This window comes from Oncorhynchus keta, chromosome 7, assembly GCF_023373465.1.
Source record: "Oncorhynchus keta strain PuntledgeMale-10-30-2019 chromosome 7, Oket_V2, whole genome shotgun sequence".
NCBI lineage: Eukaryota > Metazoa > Chordata > Actinopteri > Salmoniformes > Salmonidae > Oncorhynchus > Oncorhynchus keta.
Window position 1 is genome coordinate 20,138,044 of NC_068427.1, and position 23,744 is coordinate 20,161,787.

Below are 23,744 nucleotides of genomic sequence, written 5' to 3' on the forward strand. Positions count from 1 at the left end.
TTTCGTACTGAGGTGTTTGTTCTGTTTTCGATGTCGGTTGATATAATATTCTTGAATACAGACTGGGTGTTATGTTTTTGCTGATAAATGTAATAAATGTGAATAAAATGTAAATTTCAACATTCAAATGATTACCACAAAGATGGTTGGAGGTCCACACATCAGAGAATGTTGACTTGAGTGGGAATATCCATTGTTATACATTTAGCTGTCAATCTTTCATAGGTAACCTATTGAAATCATAGAAATATAGATAATATAATAGACCTTCCTATTCAAGTTGACTTTCCATTTTGGGTGGACCGGCAGCCATATTTCTGGTAGTACTAGACAGTTAAAAATTACATTTACATTTGAATGGTGTACCAGCTAAATTGCAGTGGTCTGCAGGGATAGGTTCATTCTATTCATATTTGTAATATTATTATTGAAATGACACCTAGCCTGTATTCGAGAGTATGCTGTGTCTCAACCGATGACTGGCATAACACAGACACATCAGATAATGTAAAATAGTGTCTAAGAATCGGAATCCATGCGTTTTTAGATAATTGACGTTAAAGGTTAAAAAAATATATATATATATTGAAAAAATTTCCCCCCCAAGAAATCATAGAATAGTTTGACAGCCCTGTTTATAGGCTTTCAAATGATATCCACCTCAACCATTTACCTTTTTCAGTAATTAAGACATGGCTTTACACAATTACTGTTGCTGTTTACGCAATCCAATAACAGGCCATTATAAATCGCAATCTGGGTCAGATGGGCATAATTTGAAAGGTTGTTCTATTGCCAACATGACTAGCTAAATGATAAAATACGATTTTACAGTATTAGGCTTTCACAGGGAATTCAGCGAATTTTGGAGAACATAGACTGGAATCATGAGTGCATAAAGATTCGACCTGGCCTTACTAAGAATCTAATTATTTCACTCATCCCTGTTTAAGACATTAGAGACTTGAAGAAGACCAGAACGGAGGTTCGAGGTTGCAGCTTGAGTGTCAATAGACCTAATTGAGGTGAAGAAGGGGGTAAATAGCAAGTGGATGACAAGGCATTTTGACATCCCTGTGTGAAATGCTCGCCCGGCATCATCTGACTATGGAAGATGGACCACAACTGGTCTGAATGATGAGCAAAAATCCTCTTCAATATGAACATTTAATGAGTGAAGAGAGTGATGGTGTAGGTCTATTGGGGCACATTTTTGGATGAGCTGGTTTCAAAACGAATATGCTCTTCTTTTTTTCCTTCTTTTCTTTTCAGAAAATAAACTGTATGGAGAAAACGGTAGCATTGTTATTTACGAGGCAAACTACCGCGACCAAAATACAGAACACGTCACTTCCAACATTACATCTCCATGGCAACATCGCAACCAACGTCACATCTGTAACTCCACAGCTGTCGAACGTCAACACGAATCACTACTCATGTCACGTGTTCATCCTGGGCGGTTCTTAAACTCTCCGTTACATGACCGTTGTCATTTCTTCTTGGTGCAGAGCATAAATCATCCGTGGTATGGGACGGTCCAAACACAACGATCATCAATTTAATCGACACGAGGTAAAAGCAAAAAGAGCAAAGTAATCAAAGGGAAAGGAAATATTTCCGAAAAGATTTGTTTCCAGAGGACTCTTGCTCGCGGTAGCAAAGAGAGAGCACGAACAGTGAGTGGGTTTGCGTTGTTTCTAACAAAGCTAGCTCATAGATCGTCCTGCATTCCTGTCTCTGGGTCGTGTGCATGCTGTTGTGATTCGCATTGGCAAACAACCGAATAAAAAATATGAAACAACACAACCGCAAACAACCCTTGTTCCTGGCGTTCATCACGTTTTTAGGTGAGTATGCAAGATGGGCACAATAAATACAATGAATCTAACGCGAATACACCAGAACTCGGTCCTCTAACCTATTTTAACCTCGTTTGCTGGTTTATGTAAACGTGTAAAGCTGGTTCTTCGTTTGCCCTTTGACTTGCATTGCTCTGTTACAGGTCGATGCGGGTCCAGGCTGAGTTGTTTGTCTTGCTTAGTGGCTGTAGTGCATGACGAAGTCAAGCGGTGCATGTGCGCTTTTGTGGCAATGGGCCCCTCACGTGATTCCAAAAGTGCTGTGACAGTGATAAAAAAAAAAACTGGATTCATTATGACCTGTATCATTATTGATGTCACTGCACTCGGTTGTTTTGTTTATATTACATTCTATGCTTGTTTCTTGGCAAGTAACAGATTTAGTGCTTTGGGCAATAAGCTGGTAGTCATGTGCTGTAGAAGGCCATGCTATTAGATCGCAGTAACATGTGTACAGCCTGTCCTTTGTAATCTTCTCTTTGTAGGACAAACTGGGCCTAAATGTAATCTAAATGGGTACAGGCAACTAAGATAATGTCAAGATATTGTGGAAATTGATTGTCAAGATATTGTGGAAATTGATTGTCAAGATATTGTGGAAATTGATTGTCTATTTGTCTAAGTGAGACAGAAATGAAAATGATCGATACAGACGAACCAATGATTTACCGGGGACATTTTACAGATCAATAATAACTATAAATTAGTTATTTTTCTTAAGGAGTAGGTCAGCTTTAATATTGCAGCTTGTGGCTTCTATCAATGTAATTGTCCATTTCCAATTCCCCCCTATTTTTTTGTGTAGGCAATTCTTTTTTCTTAATTAAATATATTTTACTAATTTATTATTCTCCCTATCCCTACCACCCCTCCCCTAATTGGAGTAAACTAATGGCCAACAATACTTAGGCTTCTACTTCCAGCTGATACATACTGTATACATTTTGCTGACAGTATATTTTACACTATTCTGTTTTTTTTTAGTTGCCCTCAACCCCTCCTATCTATATCTGAAAACCATCCAGCTTTGATTTCTAGTGGCCATATATTTTTCTAATTGTTTCACAAAAGTTCTGAACCTTTCTATGCTCAGTTTCTACATATTTTAAATTAAAGATGAACATTTTTGTTAAGAGTATTTCATTGATTGATTTTTATGGCTTTAAGTCAAACAGCAGAAATATTTGCAGCGTTAACTCCAGGTAAATGTTGCAATTCTTCAGCCATTCATGAATGTGCATCCATAAACAAGCTACATAAGGCCAGTACCAAAACAAGTGATCTAATGCAAGCTGTTCTGTTCAGTGGTCTATTTTTTGGGGGGCTTAAATTAAACGGGTATACTTTAATCACAATTTTCTTTAATCAGTTTTGGTCTTTAATGCAGGGCCGACAGACAAGTTCCTTACCTTCTACCCCTTCCACTTGCCGCCTCCATTTTTGCGGTAATGCTGCCATTTTGGATAGAGCAGACATTTCCATATATTTCTGTTAACCGCATGTGACAACTCCACCAGTTCTATTTATTACAGAATTTAAAGATATCTTTTATTATATATTTTGTTTTATTATCAATTAGTTTGTGTTTAATAATATTTGTTTTCTTTTCTGGTGGATTATACTACAATTGCAATCAGCTTGTTTTAAATATAGCAATATTTTTATTTAATTTAAGTAACCGAAAGTGAGATGTAAACAACAATGAAGGGAAAAAGGCCATTCTGGAACACTGGGTGAGCCATTCTTACAAATCTGCTAGAGAACCAGTTCAGATTTAAGTATAGCTTTTGTATGACTGAAGTCTTAAGTAAGCGGTCCAATGCTTAAATATGTTCTGCCCTCCAAATCCATATTCATTACATAAATAGGCCTGTTCAATTTTCTGGCTTGGCGTTCCAAATAAAGTGGAATATCTTTTGCTCATATAACAAATAAATAAAGTATTTAGGTGTAGGCAAAGCCATAAGTAAATAGTTAATCAGGGTGATGTTTTCCACAAATAGACTTTTACTAGAGGAATGTGGAGTTTGAAATTAAATTAAAGTCTGCTAATATGGGCTATTGCCAACAGGACAATTGATAGCCACAACATTCAAAGTAGTAATAGTTAAGGGCAATATAAAAATAATTACTGTTGTGTTATTGTGATTGTCAATTTATCGTGATATGGATTTGTCTATATTGGCCAGCTCTAAACTTAATTGTCCTCAAGTTGCTGAATATTTTTTATATTTTTTACATTTTAGCCTAAGGTTTCCTCTATTCCTACAAAAGCGAGGTAGTGGTGAGTGTTAACTAGTATTTTCCTCTGCACAGGGAGATAGACGGACATTGGCCAAAGAGAATGTGAGCGATGACATCAACAATGATGTAGCCTTGGAAGCCACATGAAGCTAATTGTGATGAATGTGACCGTATTGTAGATTTTATTTATTATTTTTTTTGTTTTTTCAAATGAACCAAGTAGAACAAATGCTTCTTCATTCCAATGGTTCTTAAAAAAACACTTGTGTGAGTCAAGGGTTTCACATTTTGGGGAATATTCAGAGGTGGAAACTTTCTGTGGGAATGAACAGGAATATATGAATATAATTTAAAATGTAGATGTTTTTTGAATAGGATATATTTACCATATATGGAGACAATATCATGTGGAGACAGAAACATGAACCTTTTACCTTGTCATAAGTAGACAATTTCAAATGACTTAAATCCTTCCAATAGAAATAAAAAACATTTAGTTGACTTCACATGGAATGATTTCTCTGAACAAAAGATGGGGAATATTGAATGATCCATCACATCTCCCAAAAATATTTAACATCTGTAAATGAAAATAAAGCGTTGGTTGTCTTCCTCAGGCTTCTCCCTGGACTTCCTCAATGTCCACCTCTTGAACATCAGACTCTGGGGTCTCATCTTCATTGTCACTTTCCAACCTTGAGGATGGATCATTGTCAGGCTCAAAAAGCCTCAAGTTTGCCCGGATGGCCACTAATTATTCAACCCTTGTATTGGTCAGCCTGTTGCGTGCTTTGGTGTGTGTTCCCAAACAAGGACCAGTTGCGCTCTGAGGCGGCTGATGTTGGTGGGATTTGGAGGATGATGGAGGCAACAGGGGAAAGAGCCAAAGATCCACAAAGTCCCTTCCACCAGGTTACTGATGAGATATGTTGGCATGACTGCCATATTGCACCTCCATCCCAAAGCCCTTGCTTGGAAGTGTACTTCACCAGACTGCTTACCACTCTCTCCCAAAATACATCATCCAGAAGGATCCTCTTGATGGGGCTGTCCATATCAGCAGACTGCGATATGGCCATTTCTTGGAGACTCCTTCTCCTTCCCCACCCAAACGGGTGTTGCTGGGCAGCATCAATGTGGTGCTCTTATACTTCTCACTTTGCTTGGTGAGGTAGATTGCTGGAATAACTTGACCCTTCACATACCTAACCATTTCCTTGGCTGTCTTGTAGATTGTATCCATTATTTTCAGTGCCATGATGTCCTTTAGGAGCACCTTCAATGCAGGAGCAGCAGAGCCAATGGGAGTGATGTGAGGGTAAGACTCCTCCAAGCAGCCTTCATGTTCGCAGCATTGTCTGTCACCAGTGCAAATACCTTCTGTGGTCCAAGGTCATTGACTGCCTAAAGCTCATCTGCAATGTAGAGACCAGTGTGTCTGTTGTCCCTTCTCTGTACTCGTTGAGGGGTGGCGATTATGTAGTTAATTATTCCTTGCCCAAGAACATTCGACCACCCATCAGAGATGATTGCAATAAAGTTTGCTTTCTCTGATTTGCTTGACCTTCACTTGAACTCTGCATCCAGCAAATTACTAGATAAAGCATGTCTGGTTGGAGGGGTCTCTTCCAATACACATTGCCTGTGAGCATCGGGTGAACCAGTTGCATACACAGCTCGAGCAAGACCTTAATCAGCATTTCTCTGACCACGTTCCTCCATTGAGTCAACGTCTGATTCCAGGAGGACCACGAGCTGTTGCTATCGATAAGGTGTCTGATTCCTCATTTTCACCTTGAATATGAGTAGAGTGACTTTTGTCAGAGGTTGTGAGCATTGAGGAAACTTTATGCCCTTGACCAGATGATTCTGCATCTTTGTTGCATTCTTCATATATGAAATGGCACAGTATTTGCAAATGTACACAGCGTTACCTTTTACATTAGCTGCAGTGAAATGTCTCCACACATCAGATCGTGCCTGTGTCATTTTACTGTAAAGATTAGTAAAAAAAAAACAATTCCATGTGTATATATAAATGGTTAAGCAGCTAGATTATACAACTCCTTTGTAAGATACGTTTTAAAATTAAACATGTATGGAAAGAGGTGAATTAACACTCCTCAGGGGGCTCAAGCAAGCGAAAAAACACATGGTAGCAAAAACTAGCTAGCAGAAATTGTTAACAAGTTAGAAATGATTGAAACACACTTTCCTGTAGGCTACTATTTACTAGTTAACAAAATCATGCATGTCATAAAATATATTCACCCCACCCAGTATTGTAATCAAAACTTACCAGAAGGCATGTAAGTCATTGGCTCAGACAGTGTAGTAGTATGGGCTCAATAGCATCTCATTAGTGTGCAAGATCTGGAGAATCAGCTGATGGAAGAATGCATGCAGAGGGTAACAATCGCATTGAATTGGGGATAGTGTTACCAAAATATGCCACAAGAACAAGAATCCCTGTTAAGCCAACCTTTTTAAAACAATTTAAGCAAATCTCCCAGGCTTAACTTAAATGGAAATTTACTGTAAAGTTTCCGACCCTTTGCAACCCTAGGTGTGACCCACTAAAGCGCTTGGAATTTGTGACTGCAGAATAAATGGAACCAGAGTTCTGTTACCGCCCAGTTAAGCCAACCCATTAAAGGAATTAGCCACAATATTACCCCAAAGTTACTGACCTACTCAATGGGTGCATCTCAAGTGTCTCACTTCATCTCCTCATATCAGAACGCATGATGGGTGAAAGCAACATTATGGCGTTGAATGCCTCCAGAGGTTGCTTGTCTAGTTCTTTCACATCTATACAGATAGAGAACACTCAAGACTATTGAGATGTACCCTGTGAGACCTAACCACCAGCTAGCTGAGGATCGGACCGAGCTGTATCTTTTTTTTCTATCCATGCATGTACTCTGATTGTAGACTGGCATTGGCTGTTTCACTTTATTGACTTATTGTTCCATTACAGCGGTCACGTTGCATCAGAGCTTTGCTGCCACTGACGTCCCGCCCACTGCTGCTGCCCCTCAAACCACGGCTCCGCCTCCTGCGCCCCCAGCCCGGCCTGAGAGGGGCAACTACACTGTAACCAACGGCAATGGGACCGTCTGTCTGATGGCTCGCATGGGACTGCAGCTCAACATCCGCTTCAGCTCTGCCTCTCTCAATAATGTACACACGTGGACACATACTTGCACATACTTGCAGCCCAGGCACTCTCTCGCACCCCCACACTAACTTGTCTTGTCCTGTGTGTGCAGACTGTGCAAGATGTGTTGAACCTCCAGCCCAACGTGACTAAGAGCTCAGGGTCATGTGACTCGGACAGTGCCACCCTGCTGCTGATGGCTGAGGAGAAAACCAACCTCACCTTCGTTTTCTCCCTGGTCAGAGCGCTCTTTACATTTTTTTTTAGCTTCTCTTTACTTTGTTTTTCTCATCTTTGGCTGTACCATTCACCTCTTACCAGACAGACACATACTCACTAACACGTGGACACACACAGAGCGAGGCAGAGTAAACCCACAGAATAGATATGCCCTGGTGCCTGGTGTTACCAGCAGGAATGTCGTGTGTCGGCGGAATGGAGGTGATGGATGGCAGACAACTGATCTCTACATGACCTGATTAACCTGCACACACACTTTAACATAGGAATACACACATACTGAAACAACACGCAAATATCAACACAGGAAAACATTATCTGGGAATTGATTTGTTTACTCTCTCTCATATCAGTACATGCTTAAGGTAGTCTTCTGTATCAGTAGTACAAACCTTTCTGCACTAACACCTGATGCCACAAGATTGAGCCTAATGAACAAGCAGAGAACAGGCACTCGTGATTTAGTTTGTTCCATCCTGGTTTAAATGGAGTGGGCTTGGCTCTGTAATCCTGTGTATGTGTTTGATGTACATACCGTGTCTCGTCATTGGTTCTCTTGTGTCTGCAGAATGCCACGTCCAGTAAGTACCACCTGAGTGGAGTGACTCTGTCTGCAGCCTGGCCGGACATGAGTGGTGAGTCTGGATCCGTAGTTCACCAATCAATGGATCATCTCTGCAGCATATAATTTCGTGAATAATACATGATCCATCTATCCTCTTATAACCTCCATCTGCAGTTTTTCCAGTGTTGAACCCTTCTATAATCCTCCCTTTCCCACCCCACCTATAACCTCACTGTTGTCTCTCCAGAGCCCTTCTCAGCCAGTAACAGTAGTCTGGACTACCTGCGTGGTACCCTGGGGCGTAGTTACATGTGTCGTGAGGAGCAGACTCTGGCTGTGGCTGTGAACTTCTCTCTCAACACCTTCCAGCTGCAGGTGCAGCCCTTCGGCCTAACCGGGGACCAGTTTGGAGCAGGTACTATACTGGGTGTTACTATGGGACTTATTTCAGGAAAGTGGTTATCCAGAGTTCTGAGATTGGAGTAATAGATGGTCACTAATTCAACTCTTGCTTTTTTTTCTTTCCATTTTTTTCCACCTGTCTCACCTGCTCTTTTCTTTCTCTCTCCATTGGGGTCTCTCCTCTCTCAATCTCTCCAGCGGAGGAGTGTCAGCTGGATGAGGATGACATGTTGATCCCCATCATCGTGGGCACTGCGCTGGCCAGCCTGGTCCTCATTGTCCTTGTGGCCTACCTTATCGGCAGGAAGAGGAGCCACGCCGGGTACCAGACTATCTGAGATTACTTCCTGTCAATTGACCCCCCCCCCACCCGATTGACTGAACCTCACTCCGACCCTCAACTGAACTTCCCCAACCCCATTCAGTTGGTCTTACCGTAGAATCCTTGCTGCCACCTCCTCCCCTTTGTACTCACTTACTCCACGTTGGGTCTCCATGGGGTTGATTTGCACTTTCAGAACTGAACTGCTCCTTTGTATGCTGACAGATTGTAATGACATAACGAAACATTCGACACAGTCACTCAACACTGCAGGAGGGGATGGTGTGGTGGCGTGCTCATAACCATATGCTGAATAATAATCCACTCTGCGTAGCCTGAGGTAGTTTTATCATGCTTACGTTTTACTGGTGTCTGACATGGGAATTCTGAGGGATTGTTTGTTTACAAGCATTGCTGCTGCTGTTGAATGGCTTTTTCTGTTTTTGATGGTGGCCATTGTCAGTCACATAATAGGTCACTGTTACTCTTGTGTGAAGGGAATATTATGACTGTAGCTGGCTGCTCCCCTCTCTCAACCAATGAAAGTTAACTTGTTCCATAATGTTTGCAACATCATTGAATATGGAGTTGATGGAAGTTGCCTCTAACCGCTGGTCCAGGGTCAGATATTTTTGTATCCTGTTTGTTAGGAGTTGAATAATCTGACCTTATATCTGTGGTTAGGGGTTTAACTTGGGACCGGAGGTCAGCTGCAGATTGGGAATGGTAGTGTTTGTCAATCCATAGGGGCACATTTTTGTTTACTTTGGGTTCCCCTCAGAATGGATTGAGGAACAAGGATGAAGGTAATTGGATGGTAAAGCAGTTGTCTGCAGAGGGGGGGACTAATTTATGGTAATCAAAGTCCACAAACCACCCTATAACCCCTAAATAACTTGGAATCTCCACTTTGTCTGATTAGTACATTTGCGGGGCTAGAGGTTTCTGGACCAGGCCTCAGAATGTTTTTTTTGATTATTCTAAGAGGGAACGTGAAACTGAATTGACAGAACGAGCATCACGCTACACTAGAATGAAGGGACGTGGTGGGCGTGCGTGTGCTCCACTTAGACATTGGTATTACAGCGCACTGTACCATGGCTGTTATGAAACATGACTACCATGTTACTACCTAATTGATTATGTGCCAATTATTTCCCCTTAGCAGTGAATTAAACCTGGTTTTATGAATACTGGTACTACCAATTATAGTTACATTAAGACAGATTTTTGTTGGTACTTCCAGTGATTATGTTAAGTAAAATTACATGGTGCTCACAAAGGCTGAATACTAGTTTAAAATGTAACTGGACATTTAAGTGAATAGTTATGTTTTCTAAAGTTAGGATTCAGGCTATTATAGTTCGAACAATTTAAGGGAGTTGGCGTTACTGGCCATAGTACAACACCATTTGAGAGGAATACTACATCTTAAATGCCCGTGCCAAATGGAATCTGTGCCTCCCCACTTACAAGAAGGATGGGATCTATGCCAATGTTATAGTTTCTCTGTTATGTCTCAAAGTACACCCTATTCCCCATGTAGTGCACATCTTCGTTGTCATTGGGGACATACCCTTTCTATCTGCACAGCATGTGACCTTGTTAGGGACATTCCCTTTGATTTGCCTGGCCTATTGAATGATCATAGATGATGCATTGTTTGTAGTGAAAAGGATGTGAACTTTCACTCCACCCCTCATTTAGAAGTGTTAATATCCATATGTAGTGATTCAGGGCTGGATTCAATCAGTATCAGAGCGAGATGTTCCCGCGTTTGGAGACTGCATTAACGTAAGCGCTACATGTCAACTCAATCAGCAATTACCTGAATTTTAACGCGGCTGTTCCGCGATACAGATTGGATCCGGACCTTAAGGTTTAAAAGAGAATGTTTTAATTGTTTTCTAAAAGCGGAGCAAATAAAAAATGTGAGGAATGAGCTCTATCTAGTTTGTCTTGGTGTTTGACAGGACCCTTGGTTCTATTCGAGATTGCTTGTATTGGAACACAAATCGCTAAGCTTGGAGAACAAAGCAATACATTTAGCTTAAATGTAATCGACAGTAATTAACTTCCAATTGAAGGTTAGTGAGAGAGCAGCCCTTTGTTGAAAAGAGTCAACTTTGGTCCAATTAAACCAGTCAAATTCCAACTTGAGGTATGATCGCACAGACATGGCGTAAATCATACATTGAGTCAATGCAAGATTGCATGAACTTATATGCACACTTCAAGTTATGATTCAGGCCTAAGTGTGCACTTTCTCCCTCATGGATTTTAAAGCATTGGGATGGTGTAAGTATGGTCTAGAGTTATCACATTTTCCTCCCCAGGCGATTCCTGGGTTGGACTGGAATATGGTACCCTTTGGGGAGAAGGGTGGAAAATTTAACTACATCCCCTGACTTCATTTTAGAGTTGACACCTCATTATTTACAACGCTTCTCCACTCTTGTCAAACTACAACTTATCATTCCCATGATCCTACCACAGGAAAAGTGCAAAAAGTACAAGATAACAGTTTAATGCTTTTTACAATACAAATAATATTTGGCTAGATGGGGGTACTACAATCACACAGCTCAATTCAGCATCTCAGAAGAGTGATTGCCATGTCATCATATTTGTGGTTCCTGGTTATTTCTCCAAATGTGAAATCTGATCATCTGTAGCTCAACTACAATGAAGATGACCTGGAACAAGCCCAGGATAACCACAGGGTGATTGCCTTAAGAGGTTATTAGTGGTGGAGGAGTGGTCAAGGGCGGAGTCTGGACATCTCAGTCACTATGTGTTCTCGGCATGTCTCCCTTAGCTTAGTGATGGTTGCCATGGAGAGACTTCCTGGTTCCCTGAAGATTTCCTGTCAATATCAAGAAAAGGAGAAAGGCCAGAGTTCACTGGTGAAGTTGTCAATAGATGCTGATCTAAAGTCTCTCGTATTTCCTTACTCATGGTTAAAGATGCACTTCAGCTATTTTTGACCTTTTCCTGTTAAATGATATCCCAAGTATAAATTGTAATGTACACAGACTTAAGGGTAAAACATTTTTTTGGAGCAAGTGTTTTTTAGACTAGTGGTTCCCTGGGAATGCACAAATGCAATTTCAAAATGGGATAGTGCATCATCAGTTTCCCTCGTCATGTCAGTCATTGCATACCTTAGAGCTATTTATAACTCGTCAAATGTCCAGATCAACTAGCCCATGTCAGCTAACATTTGAGCTAGGTTTTTTAGCCCATAGATTGTAGTGGGACGGGAACAGTTTGTCAGGAACAGTGCTTGTGCCCATAGAAATAGACGTGGCGGGCACGAGATGTTCCCCAATTCTGGAAGGGGGCCCGAGTGAAAATGTTTGAGAACCCCTGTTTTAGACCAACTTCAAGAGTTGGCTATTCAAGGAGTTGGTCTGATGCATTAACTCCTCCCCCTTGCTCGTGGGAACAATAGACAAGCAATACAGGTCAAAAGAGGAAAGGCTCACACACACTTATGCAATGTCATACCTGGACCACGTATTGAAATGTGCCTTTTGTTAAATTTCCAATGCAGTCAACAAATGTGATTTTTCCTGTGTTTTATTTATACATTTCCACATGAGGTTGGAATAATACTGAGGAATTGTGAACCTTATAAATGCCCTCTTTTCGTGCAAGAGCTGTTTGAACAGACTGCCTGAAAGTTTAGCCTGTTTTGGTGGGATGGCGCTTTGGCATGCCTGGTGACATCACCAGGTGGTAAATTAGTTAACAGACCAATAAGAAAGAGATCCAAACCTCTCTGCCAATAACAGCTGGCTTTAAGTTTTCCCCTCCCAGATAGTCCTAGCAAAATTATTGTTTGAGAAATGAGTCTTCGCTAAGAAGCTTTTTGACCATGTTAATTGAAAACAATCACAGTAGGGTATCTAATTGTCACCCAGCTGCATTTGACATTAAGGTTAGGAACAGACCCTAGACCTTTGCCTAAGGTTACTTCTCTTCTGGAGTAGCTTACCTGCATGAAGGTGTGGCAGTCGTATGTGAAGGCTCCCTGGGTGATCAGTTTGAAGCGCTCACACACCTCGACCATGGAGCGGGACTGCAGGATCTCAGCTTGGTGGTGGAGGATCAGAGTCAGGGCCACGCGGAACAGAATCTTAGAGCCCTCGTAAAACAGGCAGTCCCAGATCCGTAAAACCGTCTAAGAGAAGAAAAAAATAGAATAATTATCATACAGAGGGCGACGATAGACCCAGACTTTACCAAAACATCCACACACTACCCCAATCCCCTTCACCTCTACAGGCAGGACATCGATGTAGAGGCAGATGAACCATCGGGAGACCACCAGGGTCCACATGACGTTGTGTTGGGCCATGGCCTGCCACACAGCTGGGGCTTTGACCCTCACCAGCTCGCCCAACACCTCCTGGTCCGTCTTCAACCCCAGCATGGCCGGGCTGTAGTAGTCTACAACAAGAACCTGTCAGGTTAATTCAGTCCAGTGTTTGACAAGAGGTTGTGTGTGTGTACATAGATGGCATAAATCCTGAAACCTGAGATAGATCCTGTGTTTGCTCATGTCGTAATGAGAGCTCGACATACCAACACCACAGTCTTACCACAAGCCTCGTGACCATGGCGCTATTCCACATTAGCAGCTCCCAAAATACACAGAAGGGAAAACCTTCAAACAAACAAGTGGGTCAACTACTATGACTATGCAAACCTCACCATGCGTATCCTCTCACACAACCAGACAGACACAACAGGAGCGTGTGGGACTAACCAGAGAGTATTCTTCCCAACAAAGAGTCCATGAGCCAGAAGGACTTCTCTTCATCCTTAGTGATGATGATGAGGTAGCCTGCAATGAAGTTCATACCCTAGAGTAGAGAAAAACAATAACTCCCTTCACACACACACACAAACAGAAACTTGTGCACACATGGTGTGTACCCACAATGCACACACTTCAGAGGACAGGTGAGGTATAGGCAGTTATTACAGCCACAGGGGACAGAACAGGTACACATGGAAGAGGCGACAGTGGACGTATTGTACACACATTAGGTAAACAAAGGTAAGCAAAACTGACACAGGAGACCGGTGAGATCCATCCAACAGATGATTTATAGTATCTATAAGGCCCAGTACCTGGCAGTATCCCACAGCCTGGTTGTGGTGCCCATACGCCAGCAGCACATTGTACAGGGCCTTCTGCAGACAGGGCTCTGAGCTGTTCCGGAACTGCACGTTGTCAGGGAACGTTCTGTGCATGTCTGGCGAGACAGGGCACTCCGCCATCAGCCAATCATAGTAAAGGAACAATCAGGGTCTTGTTCATTAGACAGCAATTATGTTTTCTGTTGCAAGATGCTATAGAGCGATTACACGCCAGCAGGAGCGGAAAATATCTTCGGTATCTCAGATTGTTCTGGAAATTCTCACATAAACTCCATTGGGAAGAAGGATGTTAGAAAAACTTTTTACATTTATCACATTTTTTAAAAGTTCATGATAAAAGTGGCCATTTTGGGCCCTTTTTAACCTGTACATGTCTCCTGTAAGACCCTATGATCTGTGAACCGTATTTGATATAGACATCACAGTGAATGGGAAAATGGATTCAAAGGGAACTCCATTTGCTGGTGACTGAAATTGCAATCCTGAAGGAGGGTTGTGACCTTTGTTAATGACCTATAATGTCAATTGCAATGAATAAAATAGGGAATATCATTAAAAGTACCATGTTGAATAAATGTGAATGAATGTGAAAATGTGTATTTCATAATGAAGACATACTCCATATTTGGGAGCACACTATAAGGAGTATAAATGCCAATATAATTTATGGTTCACAGAACATAGGGTCTTATAGGAGTGTATAGGTCTAAAAAGGGCCTAAAATGGCCTAATTTCATCATCAAATTTGTGATACAAATGTAAAAAGCATGGTAAACATCCTTTCTAGAAAACAGAAAGGAAAATGCAGCTCACTGCTGCTCATGCTTTCTACCAATGAAGTTCCTATTTAACAATTGCCAGAACAATCTGAGATTCCAAAAATATTTTCCACCCCTGCTGGCGTGGAATTGCCCATAAAACATTTGATATTGCTTACAGTACCTATCCTGACGGTCTCCTCCAGCTTGGCATCGTGCTGCTGCTCGGTACCCAGCAGAGAGTGGTAGTACCCTGGGTTCTTTTCCAGCTGCTCCTGGGCCCCGCTGGCTGCCATCCAGATCTGGGCTCGGTGCTCGTTGGGCACACCCTTACGCACATACCGCTTCACTAAGAGAACCGAAACCATGACTACAGTCAAAATTCCAAATGCAAATATAGAATGAAAATTCTTATTCAATATATGTATGTGTTGTGTGTTTATTTCCCTGTCTGTGTGTGTGTGTGTGTGTGTGTGCATCACACCCTTCAGGTTCTTCTCCACGTAGACTTTCCCCTGTAGGAGTTTAGACCACTTGATGGACCTTCTGGTGAGCACAGCTACATACTCAGCCATCATCTTCTCATAGGACTCATAACCCTCAGGCATCTCAAACCCGTACGAGTCCACCCTAGAGAGATAAAGCAGGGTCAGTCTGAGAATACACACACAGAAAAAAAAACTATGGATCTATATGACCCACATTCTAGACCCAGTAGACTGCATTGATCACAGAGGGATGTCAGTGTGGGTTGAAAGCCTGGAACTGTTATAGCATAGTGACAGTCAGGTGACATGACATTGGCCAAGCTTTAGCTACAATAACCTGAGCTAGGTGGTTGGGATTACTGTAACAGGTAGCTGGGATCAGATGACATGCTGTTCAATCAACCCGTGTGAAATTACAACCCTAGAGGTTGAAACTGCATATCAAAAACCAAGCCAAAAGAAGGAAGATGAAGACAAGTTCAAACATCCCAAACAGACATAACATGCAATAAAACAAAAAAGGTAGAAGTTTCACAATTGTGTACTTAATGGCAATTCAGCTGGTAAATGCAAACTTTGTGACATACTGTAGACAGAAAAGTAAAAGCCAGATGATAGGCCCTACACTAAAAGCCCACCTGGTTAATTATTGTCATGCCATGCCGTTGTCACCTGATACACAACTTCATGACAGATGCAGTATAACTTTTCATTGCTTGTAATAATCAATTGTTTGATTATTACATGATTTCATTACGGATAAGTCGGAGACAAATAAATGTATGATACTCATCATTGCAACAACACAAAAATCACACAAGGAAATGTCAAAACTGTTAGGGCCCTACCTGTCATTCGCATTGGTGCTGTTGTTCAGGTGAAGCTGGGAAGTGATCGAGATGTTACCGTTCGTTTCACTCTCCATAGTTTGTAGCCTACTCCTCCGAATTGTCGGTAAAATGTGAAAACGTGACACCCACTCTCGAATTTAAGTTTCTGATCCAACCAACTCCAATAGTTGCAGTCACATCAGAAAGTCATAGACTACTATCATACATTGCCAACTGCCAGTCAGCGGGAGCAAAAAAAACGACGGACTTGTAACGACACGGATGCTCAAAGGTTAATCAGGAGCCAATCCATGTCACGAAAGAATTTGCAGGCTAATGTGAAATTAAATATCTTGCCATAAAATTGAAACAAAAAAACATGGAAAAGTCCATTAATTCATCTACTACCGCTCTTCAGCCCATATGAATACGATTCCTCTCCCCTATCTCGCCAATGATTAATCAGGAGGCGGGACTTGTTTTGTAAACTTCCCCCACCTCAGGTATATCCATTCAGTAAACTCTACATTCAGCCCACTTGGCTTATAGTCCAATAGTGTGCAACTGCAGGCCGCAAATTCATGTCTAAATAGTGCTCGTTTCGCTTTCCATTCTTAATGGTCTCCTTGGTTCTATCAAGCCTTGGCAACAACCGATGCCACTTTTGTGCCTTCATGTCAGCGTTGTGTATTTATTTACTCACAAAAGACAAACCTACTTTTCCACTCTCCAGTAGCCTAGACTAATGTTCAACAGTTGATCAACAAAATAAACATTGCATTCTGGGTGTATAAGAGTTGTGGTTTCCCCTAATGGTTAAGCTTAGGGTTTGTAAAAGGGAGGCTAAGCAGATCATAGATATGTGCCTAAGAGCAACATTGGGATGATGATAACATCCATAGCAAATGTAATATGTTGGTTAAACATTACACAAGTAATGATGCCAACAATACAGTATCTGTTAATTCCCTCCATCAGTATAGTAACCTGCCATTAGTCCAAATTCTAGTCTTGTCCTACAACATAGAGAATGTATGTTCTAATCTACACAATACAGTAGGTTATATTGGAGGTTTCTGGGACATTTTCAACCTGCGTAAGGCCCTTGTGTGATGTGTAAATGAAGCACAGGTGCTTGTGGAGGAGGAAGACAGTACTAGAGGGCAACAGCTAATTGGACTGGGTCTTAAATACTCATGATGGAGTGTGTGTGGTGCGTAACTTGAGTCTGCTGGGGTGGATGTGTTCAGAAGGAATGTGTTCAGTAGGTGAAACATTTTGCAATTAGAAAGAGAAACTTAAATCATGAGACTGAATCATCACATTACAGCAGAACAGCCTCTTAATTTCTGATAAAAACATGCTTTATTCAATATTCCTTTCCAAACTAACAATACCTGTGTGATTAGTGAATGACAAAGTGTAAATAAATGCGTGTCACAAAGGCATTAATACTAAAATGGATGGGCAGCAGGGACCTCTTCAACACACGTAAGCACTGTCCAAAGCGCTCCCTCTAAACACACATGCATGACAAACAGTGCCCCCCAGTGACTGCTTGGTGGTTCCGTATTTGGGGTGTTTAAATTACGTAATGCAGAAACGCACAAATCACAGTCATTGAGGTCCACAGTCCTGCTGGTCTTTTGTGCCTACACTTAATTGACAAATTAGTGTCATTAATTGGCCTGCAGACACTGCATTACATTTGTTTTATCCAAACCTCCAAAACAACCAGGAAGAACAGAACAGTATTTCAGTCTTTGTGGGCCAGAATGAACAGCCTTTCCCTAATATACAGATGTCGAATGGGACAAACATTTAGAGTCATGGTCCATTTACTTAAAATGGCTGAAATGTATTCGTTTATAACAAATATAACATAGTGAACCAAAAGAAGATTCTAAAACACAGAATGTTGGAATTTTTCCAACCCAAACGTTGAAATAAAATAATGACTTGGTACACACCAGACCTAAAATTCTATCAAATGTTATTGAGGCATCATATACCAGATCTTTTATTTTATTTTTAATTTACACAAAAAGATGAATCTCTTATATTCATAAATGTAACTTATTTATATTATTCTTTATATAATTCTCTGTACATACTGTTTTAAAAGACAGTATAATATATACAGTATATAACTAACAGTTTTGTTGACGCTGGTGTTGTGAGCAAACATTGCAAGCAGCTCGGTCTGTCCCAAAGTGTTTGTATTAGAAACAAGGCCCGTTCTGAACAGTCCCCTCAGAGCCCTGCGTGCCACACAAAGCTAACTAACAAGGATCAACCCCAAAAACACACAACATTTTTTCACACTTGTAAATCCAAATTCTCAGAGCTGCAAGAGAGAGAGAGAGAGAGAGAGAGAGACTGTGCCAGGGGAGGAATCTCTCCTTTTCTCCTCTTCACTGGAATACTGAGATTCCAAAGGGAGCTTTGCCTGGAACACTGATATCCCCAAGGCCTCTTCCCAGCTGGCCCTCAGGCTGGGACATGTACTGCCAGCTGGCAATGTGCACGTGGCGACTCCCATCAAACAAGGATAGAAATAAAGCCTTGCTTCCCTGTGTTTTCCTCTCACTCTTCCCTCATAGGTTGGTTACCTGATAGTTGTGCAGTGTCACGGATTCAAGTGTTTCTCTGTTTCCTCTTAAAAAGTATATATTGTTTTTAAATCCAACAGTCAATGAAGAGGAACCAAAGTTCAGCCCCCCTTTCAAGAGCTGGGTTGTTAGTAGTGGGTTTTGCGTTTGGATCCTGTTACGATCGGCCGGGCGAATTCCACAAAATCGTCTATGAGAACTGGCCACGCCCCTGACAGGAAGGAGACGTATGATTAGCAGTCACTTTATTGACTCTCTTAATCCATCGCTTGGATGGAAGTTACCTTTAGCCCAGACCTCAAAACAGCTGACTCCCTCTACATCCTAACTGTAGGCATTGGGGGAGGGGGGACAAAACTGACCTTAAATCAGTGTCTCATCTAAAGCAGTGGTCACTGGTCACCAAACCTGGTCCAGGAGAGCTGCAGGGTCTACGGGCTTTTGTTTCAGCCTAGTACTGAATCACCTGATTCAACTAATTTACGGCTCATCACAAACTTGATTAGCTGAATCAGGTGTGTTGGTGCTGAGCTGGAACAAAAGCCTGCCCACTCAGTGGCTTTCCAGGACCAGGTTTGATGACTACTGCAGTCTGTCATTGTGTATATTCAGTTGAGAGCAACATTCAGTGTATTGCACTTTTGCAAACAGCAATGAACCATGACTACTCTGTACCCTACTGAATACACTCCAGGTAACCACGGGTTTTAAACTCACCCTCCTCGTCGTAATTTGACATGTCGTCTGCGATTATGTTGCCAAAATCCAAGAGTAGGTTCCATGTGTCTTTGGGAATCGACCGTTTGTGGTGTTCCTATATAAAACATGAGAAAACAAAAGTGGGAAAAGCGCACAAGCAGAAAACAAGACACAGGATGTACATAGCAAGCACGGAGTCCAGCTCAAAATGTAATGTTAGATTGGGATGCATAACATTACTCACTCACCAATAAGAACCTGTTCCAGAGGTCCAGGAACTTAAAGCGGCCTGTCAGTACCAGGTTCCAGTAGGCCACAGCCATCTCTAGATCTGAAACACAGCCAGAGTTACACCTTGTTATCTCACTATAGTTTAATCAGATGTGTTCACACTGGGTTGAAACAAAAGCCTGCACACCCTCAGGTGTCCTCCGGACTGGATTTAAGAAACACTGATGTAACTACAATAACTCTTGTGAACACTAATGTAACTAACTTTCATCTGTGCTTACCTAAACCCTTCTGTCCAGGGTTCTTGGCGAAGTTGAATGTGAACTGGTAGAAGTCCTTGAACTTGCCACTGTCTTTAAGCTCCTGTTCTAACCTGGGAAGAAGAGCCTTCAACTTCTCTGGGCTGTCGCACCTTGAGAGAAGATAAATACAGTGGACAAGTAAATGGATCTCAATCAAAAACACAAACACACACCTCTTCTAATCCAGTGGTTCCTAAACTGTTCTTGTGCTATGATCTGTTACCCATCCATTGGGTTCCCCAGGGCAGTGTTTGGTAGGCACAAAACAGGATAACATTTAGTAGCAAACCTTGTCCAATAAGAACACTTATTTTCAATTTCCATTTAAAAATATGTTCCTGTTCTGTACCTACTAAATAAGACCCAGAGCTAACCTACCTGACTTGGTATCACACAAAACACACAGTATTAATGCCAAAGTTCAGAGTCTAAATATAGAACTTCTCCCCACCATGTGAACACACTAACAACAAACACCACAATAACATGTACTGGCATTAACCAACAACACACTGTCATGCCACCAAACGAAGCTGCGTCGCAGAGTGATGACTTCACCCCTCGCTCACCCCAGTTCAGACATGCCATCCAGGAACTCCTTCTTGCTGAACTCGCACTGGGTGGCGGCCCGGAACTTCCATGCCACCACCAAGACACTGATGCTGGCCGGGTCCAGGGTGAGGTCATCGCAGAACTGCTGGATGCCATCGATGCCTATCTTATTCTCATCCTGGGGATCTATGGAAATGACATGTATATACAATCATCTTAGGGATTTGAGAGAAACTTACAAATTTCCTCTTTCAAGAAACAGGATAACCAATACAACGCATAACACCACAAATACATACTACACACTTACTAACCCATAACAGATACATAAACTTTGACACACAATCTCCACAGGCTGTATTCCTCTATAACTTCCCCCACTTGCCTTTGTAGCGGTTGTAGAGCTGTTCCAGCTTCTTCTTCTCCACAGGGGTTTTCATTGATTCCTTGTAGTAGAGGTCTGGGTTCTGGAAGTAGTTGTCTGTGGCCACCTCTAGTTTCCAGTCATTCTGGGTCAGACAGTAAGCAGCAGTCTTCTCCCCAGCCTGCGTGAAGGACATGAACTGCCGGACCTTGTCCCTCTGCGAAGACTTCAGCTTATGCTGCACGGAGACAGGACACGGGCTGTCAGATACCGAGAGACCGTGCAGCACCGACAGCAAGACGCACACACACACTGAGACGCACACCAGGATACACAGGGGCACACACACATCCACAGACATTCAGGACGAGGTCATGTGGACACCAGACATAAGGGTAGGTGGTCACAGAGACACTCACTTCATATGATGAGATACAAGTCGACAAACAGACAGCAGGAGACAGACAAGCAAACAAGCTTTGGGCGTCCAGTCAACAAGCAAGGCAGACCTAGAACTATTCTGAGAGTGGAGAACGTTGGGTAAGCTCAGAGCACGTGCACCCCAGAAGGCCCCCAGTATATGGGGCGTCTAGTGGAATGTAATGTAACACGAGTAGGGGGATGCCATCAATGGGACCTCACTGCTCAACTGTTCCAGGGCGTCCCATGGTCCCAAACACACCATGCTACTGCCAGATATACAGGGGGTATTTCCAACTTTGCAGAGTAAGCACTAAGCAGATTGTGTAATGAAGTTACCAGGTGTGTTCATTTCAAACTGAGTGCATGCACAATTAAACATGTAATGCAGTCCTGCTTGCGTGTTAAAAGTTAGGCATATTTCCATAACTTCGAGACATGCATCTATTTTAATAGACAGTCAACAACTGTAAACGATGACCACCGGGTGTTGGATAACTCTAGACTGATAACTACTTAACTGCCTTCACCATAGAGTGAATTTTAGTTCGGTTATAACTACTCTGTTGAGCGTGTGCGTGAAAAGCGACAACTATGATGTTGTTGAGCAAACAAACAACTACCTCGGACGGAAACGTAATCATCAAAAACATGCAACAACAGATCGGGCGCCCATAGGATATTTCACGGGTGTGCGAGAAAACACTATCCGTCCTGCGCGCTCACTGGTCCGGCTTGGCCACCGCCGTCAACCACGACCAACTTCTCAACTTGGAGCATCTGACTAGCTCGCATTTCCAGACTACCAAAAAGGGAGTCGTAACCAGCTAGCTGCGCGCTGGACGAATGCGGTTCTAGGTCTCAAAATACCACCAACTGACCTTCCTTTCCTTTCCCTGGTAAATACGTTAAGTCAAGTGAAACAGCTCAACAATGGCAACACAGACAGACAGGAGACAGTCCGTGAGCCGCGACGGAACAATTTCTACCTCGCGCAACATGTTATAATCCCGGGGTTCAACATCACAGCAGCGGTTTATGTTTGAGAATCTGTTTATTAATGCCCTCCTTACCTACCATTTTCACACCGCTTTTTACCAATTTGATAGCCAGTCGCTCATTATGCGCTTGCGCGGAAGCACTGACAGCCCTTGCCTTGTAGAGTTGCACGTCGAGGTCATTTGAGTAAATATCCTACAGATATCACGGGATAACAATGAAACTTTGACAAGTAACACTTGTCGAGTGGACTCGAGTTATGCACAAACCTAGATATGGATGCCACTGTATCAATCAAAAATCTACAAAAGAGAAGGATGACAACTGATCTGGCTACCGATCAGTCACGAAGACGACATATCCCGAAATGCAACGTATGTTTGTTTCGGAAGTAGCTTGCAAGCAAGTCTAAGATCAACAAGTATTTTTCTTATGTGTGCTAAAAACATATTATTAATTTGAAATGTATGTTAGACCCCTTAATACCTATTATTGCTATCATATTAATAAACTTGTCTCGGTGTCAGCATTCAATTTAGCTAAACCACAGTCGTTTATTGGATTAACGTTAGCAATCTAAAAATTGGAAGTTGAAGGAGCCCTTCTTTATGTACACAAAGCTCATTAGCAGACTGTTCGATTAAAGTACATACCTCAGGTAGGCCTACCGTCGAGGTTGGGAAAATATTGGTCTTTGGGCCAGGGGAAATTGTGTGGGGCTGCAAACCAGACACATTTCCCAATATCCAAGTAAAGCAGACGTCATGAAAGGAGTTGCTTCATGCCTTGAAATCTGATAAGTGAGAAGATCTGATGTGATTGGTGAAAAGACCAATTCGTGGAAAAAAAATTCAGAAATTGGCTGCATGTTTAAAAGCAGGGGTCCCTAGTGGTGCAATGGTCTAAGGTACTGCATCTTAGTGCAATAAGCGTCCCTGGTTTGATTCCAGGTTGTATCACATCCGGCTATGATTGGGAGTCCCATAGGGCGGCGCACAATTGGCCTGGGTTAGGCCGTTATTGTAATAATAATTTGTTCTTAACTGACTTGCCTAGTTAAATAAAGGTTCAATTAAAAATAGATGTATTCAGATTGGCGATAGCAGTCAAAATTTAGCCTACTTGCATCTCTCAACAGAAATCTCCCACATAATCTTCTTCTGCAACATTTTATCACAACTGACATCCATCCACACTATTAAGCATCACTAAATGTGTTTTAGGGCCTATGTTACATGTGTTGCATGTTGTACGTTTTTCTTTTTTGTGTGTGTGACTAGCAGGTGAGGTTGGGAGGACAACTCACATATCTTTCTCTCTATGATTACAGGTTGGAGGGGGTCATGAATGACTGAGCTGGGACTGGGAGGCTCAGTTGAGAAGGGCGTTCTATCTATCACTTAATGAATCAGGGAAAAGGGAAAGGGGGATACCTAGTCAGTTGTACAACTGTATGCATTCAACTGAAATGTGTCTTCCACATTTAACCCAACTCTGAAACAGAGAGGTGCGGGAGGCTCCC

The 23,744-nt window shown here is 42.1% G+C and overlaps 3 protein-coding genes across 9 annotated transcripts; 1 reads left to right on the forward strand and 2 right to left on the reverse strand.

Moving 5' to 3' along the window:
• The first annotated feature begins 1,457 nt into the window (after positions 1 to 1,457).
• Positions 1,458 to 10,737, forward strand: lamp1b (lysosomal associated membrane protein 1b). The gene is made up of 6 exons (XM_035773609.2): positions 1,458 to 1,850; positions 7,087 to 7,289; positions 7,379 to 7,504; positions 8,075 to 8,141; positions 8,319 to 8,486; positions 8,672 to 10,737. Exons 1-6 carry the CDS (start codon positions 1,796 to 1,798, stop codon positions 8,809 to 8,811), a joined length of 759 nt encoding a protein of 252 aa, XP_035629502.1. The 5' UTR covers positions 1,458 to 1,795; the 3' UTR covers positions 8,812 to 10,737.
• Positions 10,738 to 11,306: 569 nt separating this feature from the next.
• On the reverse strand, positions 11,307 to 16,516 carry LOC118386139 (growth hormone-regulated TBC protein 1-A-like). Its single transcript, XM_035773597.2, has 8 exons — positions 16,062 to 16,516; positions 15,210 to 15,355; positions 14,910 to 15,074; positions 13,938 to 14,062; positions 13,570 to 13,666; positions 13,078 to 13,250; positions 12,796 to 12,981; positions 11,307 to 11,661 (listed from the first exon to the last, which is right to left on the reverse strand). Exons 1-8 carry the CDS (start codon positions 16,136 to 16,138, stop codon positions 11,557 to 11,559), a joined length of 1,074 nt encoding a protein of 357 aa, XP_035629490.1. The 5' UTR covers positions 16,139 to 16,516; the 3' UTR covers positions 11,307 to 11,556.
• An 869-nt stretch (positions 16,517 to 17,385) lies between these two features.
• On the reverse strand, positions 17,386 to 23,023 carry LOC118386141 (DCN1-like protein 2). Of its 7 annotated transcripts, none has more exons than XM_035773606.2 (7): positions 22,876 to 23,023; positions 20,825 to 21,041; positions 20,457 to 20,625; positions 19,867 to 19,997; positions 19,603 to 19,685; positions 19,373 to 19,469; positions 17,386 to 18,866 (listed from the first exon to the last, which is right to left on the reverse strand). In XM_035773606.2, exons 2-7 carry the CDS (start codon positions 20,997 to 20,999, stop codon positions 18,784 to 18,786), a joined length of 738 nt encoding a protein of 245 aa, XP_035629499.1. In that variant the 5' UTR covers positions 21,000 to 21,041; positions 22,876 to 23,023; the 3' UTR covers positions 17,386 to 18,783. The 7 variants fall into 7 exon arrangements, with proteins under 7 accessions (XP_035629499.1, XP_035629498.1, XP_035629500.1 ...); XM_035773605.2 differs by lacking the exon at positions 22,876 to 23,023 and adding an exon at positions 22,301 to 22,446; XM_035773607.2 differs by lacking the exon at positions 22,876 to 23,023 and adding an exon at positions 22,297 to 22,315.
• Between the last annotated feature and the right edge of the window lie 721 nt (positions 23,024 to 23,744).

Excerpts from the sequence above, each read along its gene's own strand:
- lamp1b (XM_035773609.2), top strand. The coding sequence starts at position 1,796 with ATGAAACAACACAACCGCAAACAACCCTTGTTCCTGGCGTTCATCACG. Across the intron at positions 1,851-7,086 it reads GGCGTTCATCACGTTTTTAG|CGGTCACGTTGCATCAGAGC; the intron begins GTGAGTATGCAA and ends GTTCCATTACAG. Across the intron at positions 7,290-7,378 it reads GCTCTGCCTCTCTCAATAAT|ACTGTGCAAGATGTGTTGAA; the intron begins GTACACACGTGG and ends CTGTGTGTGCAG.
- LOC118386139 (XM_035773597.2), bottom strand. The coding sequence starts at position 16,138 with ATGGAGAGTGAAACGAACGGTAACATCTCGATCACTTCCCAGCTTCAC. Across the intron at positions 15,356-16,061 it reads AGCACCAATGCGAATGACAG|GGTGGACTCGTACGGGTTTG; the intron begins GTAGGGCCCTAA and ends TTATCTCTCTAG. Across the intron at positions 15,075-15,209 it reads CGTGGAGAAGAACCTGAAGG|TGAAGCGGTATGTGCGTAAG; the intron begins GTGTGATGCACA and ends CGGTTCTCTTAG.
- LOC118386141 (XM_052522186.1), bottom strand. The coding sequence starts at position 21,164 with ATGTCTGTGGATGTGTGTGTGCCCCTGTGTATCCTGGTGTGCGTCTCA. Across the intron at positions 20,626-20,824 it reads GCTCTACAACCGCTACAAAG|ATCCCCAGGATGAGAATAAG; the intron begins GCAAGTGGGGGA and ends TCATTTCCATAG. Across the intron at positions 18,867-19,372 it reads GTCAAATTACGACGAGGAGG|GGGCGTGGCCAGTTCTCATA; the intron begins GTGAGTTTAAAA and ends CCTTCCTGTCAG.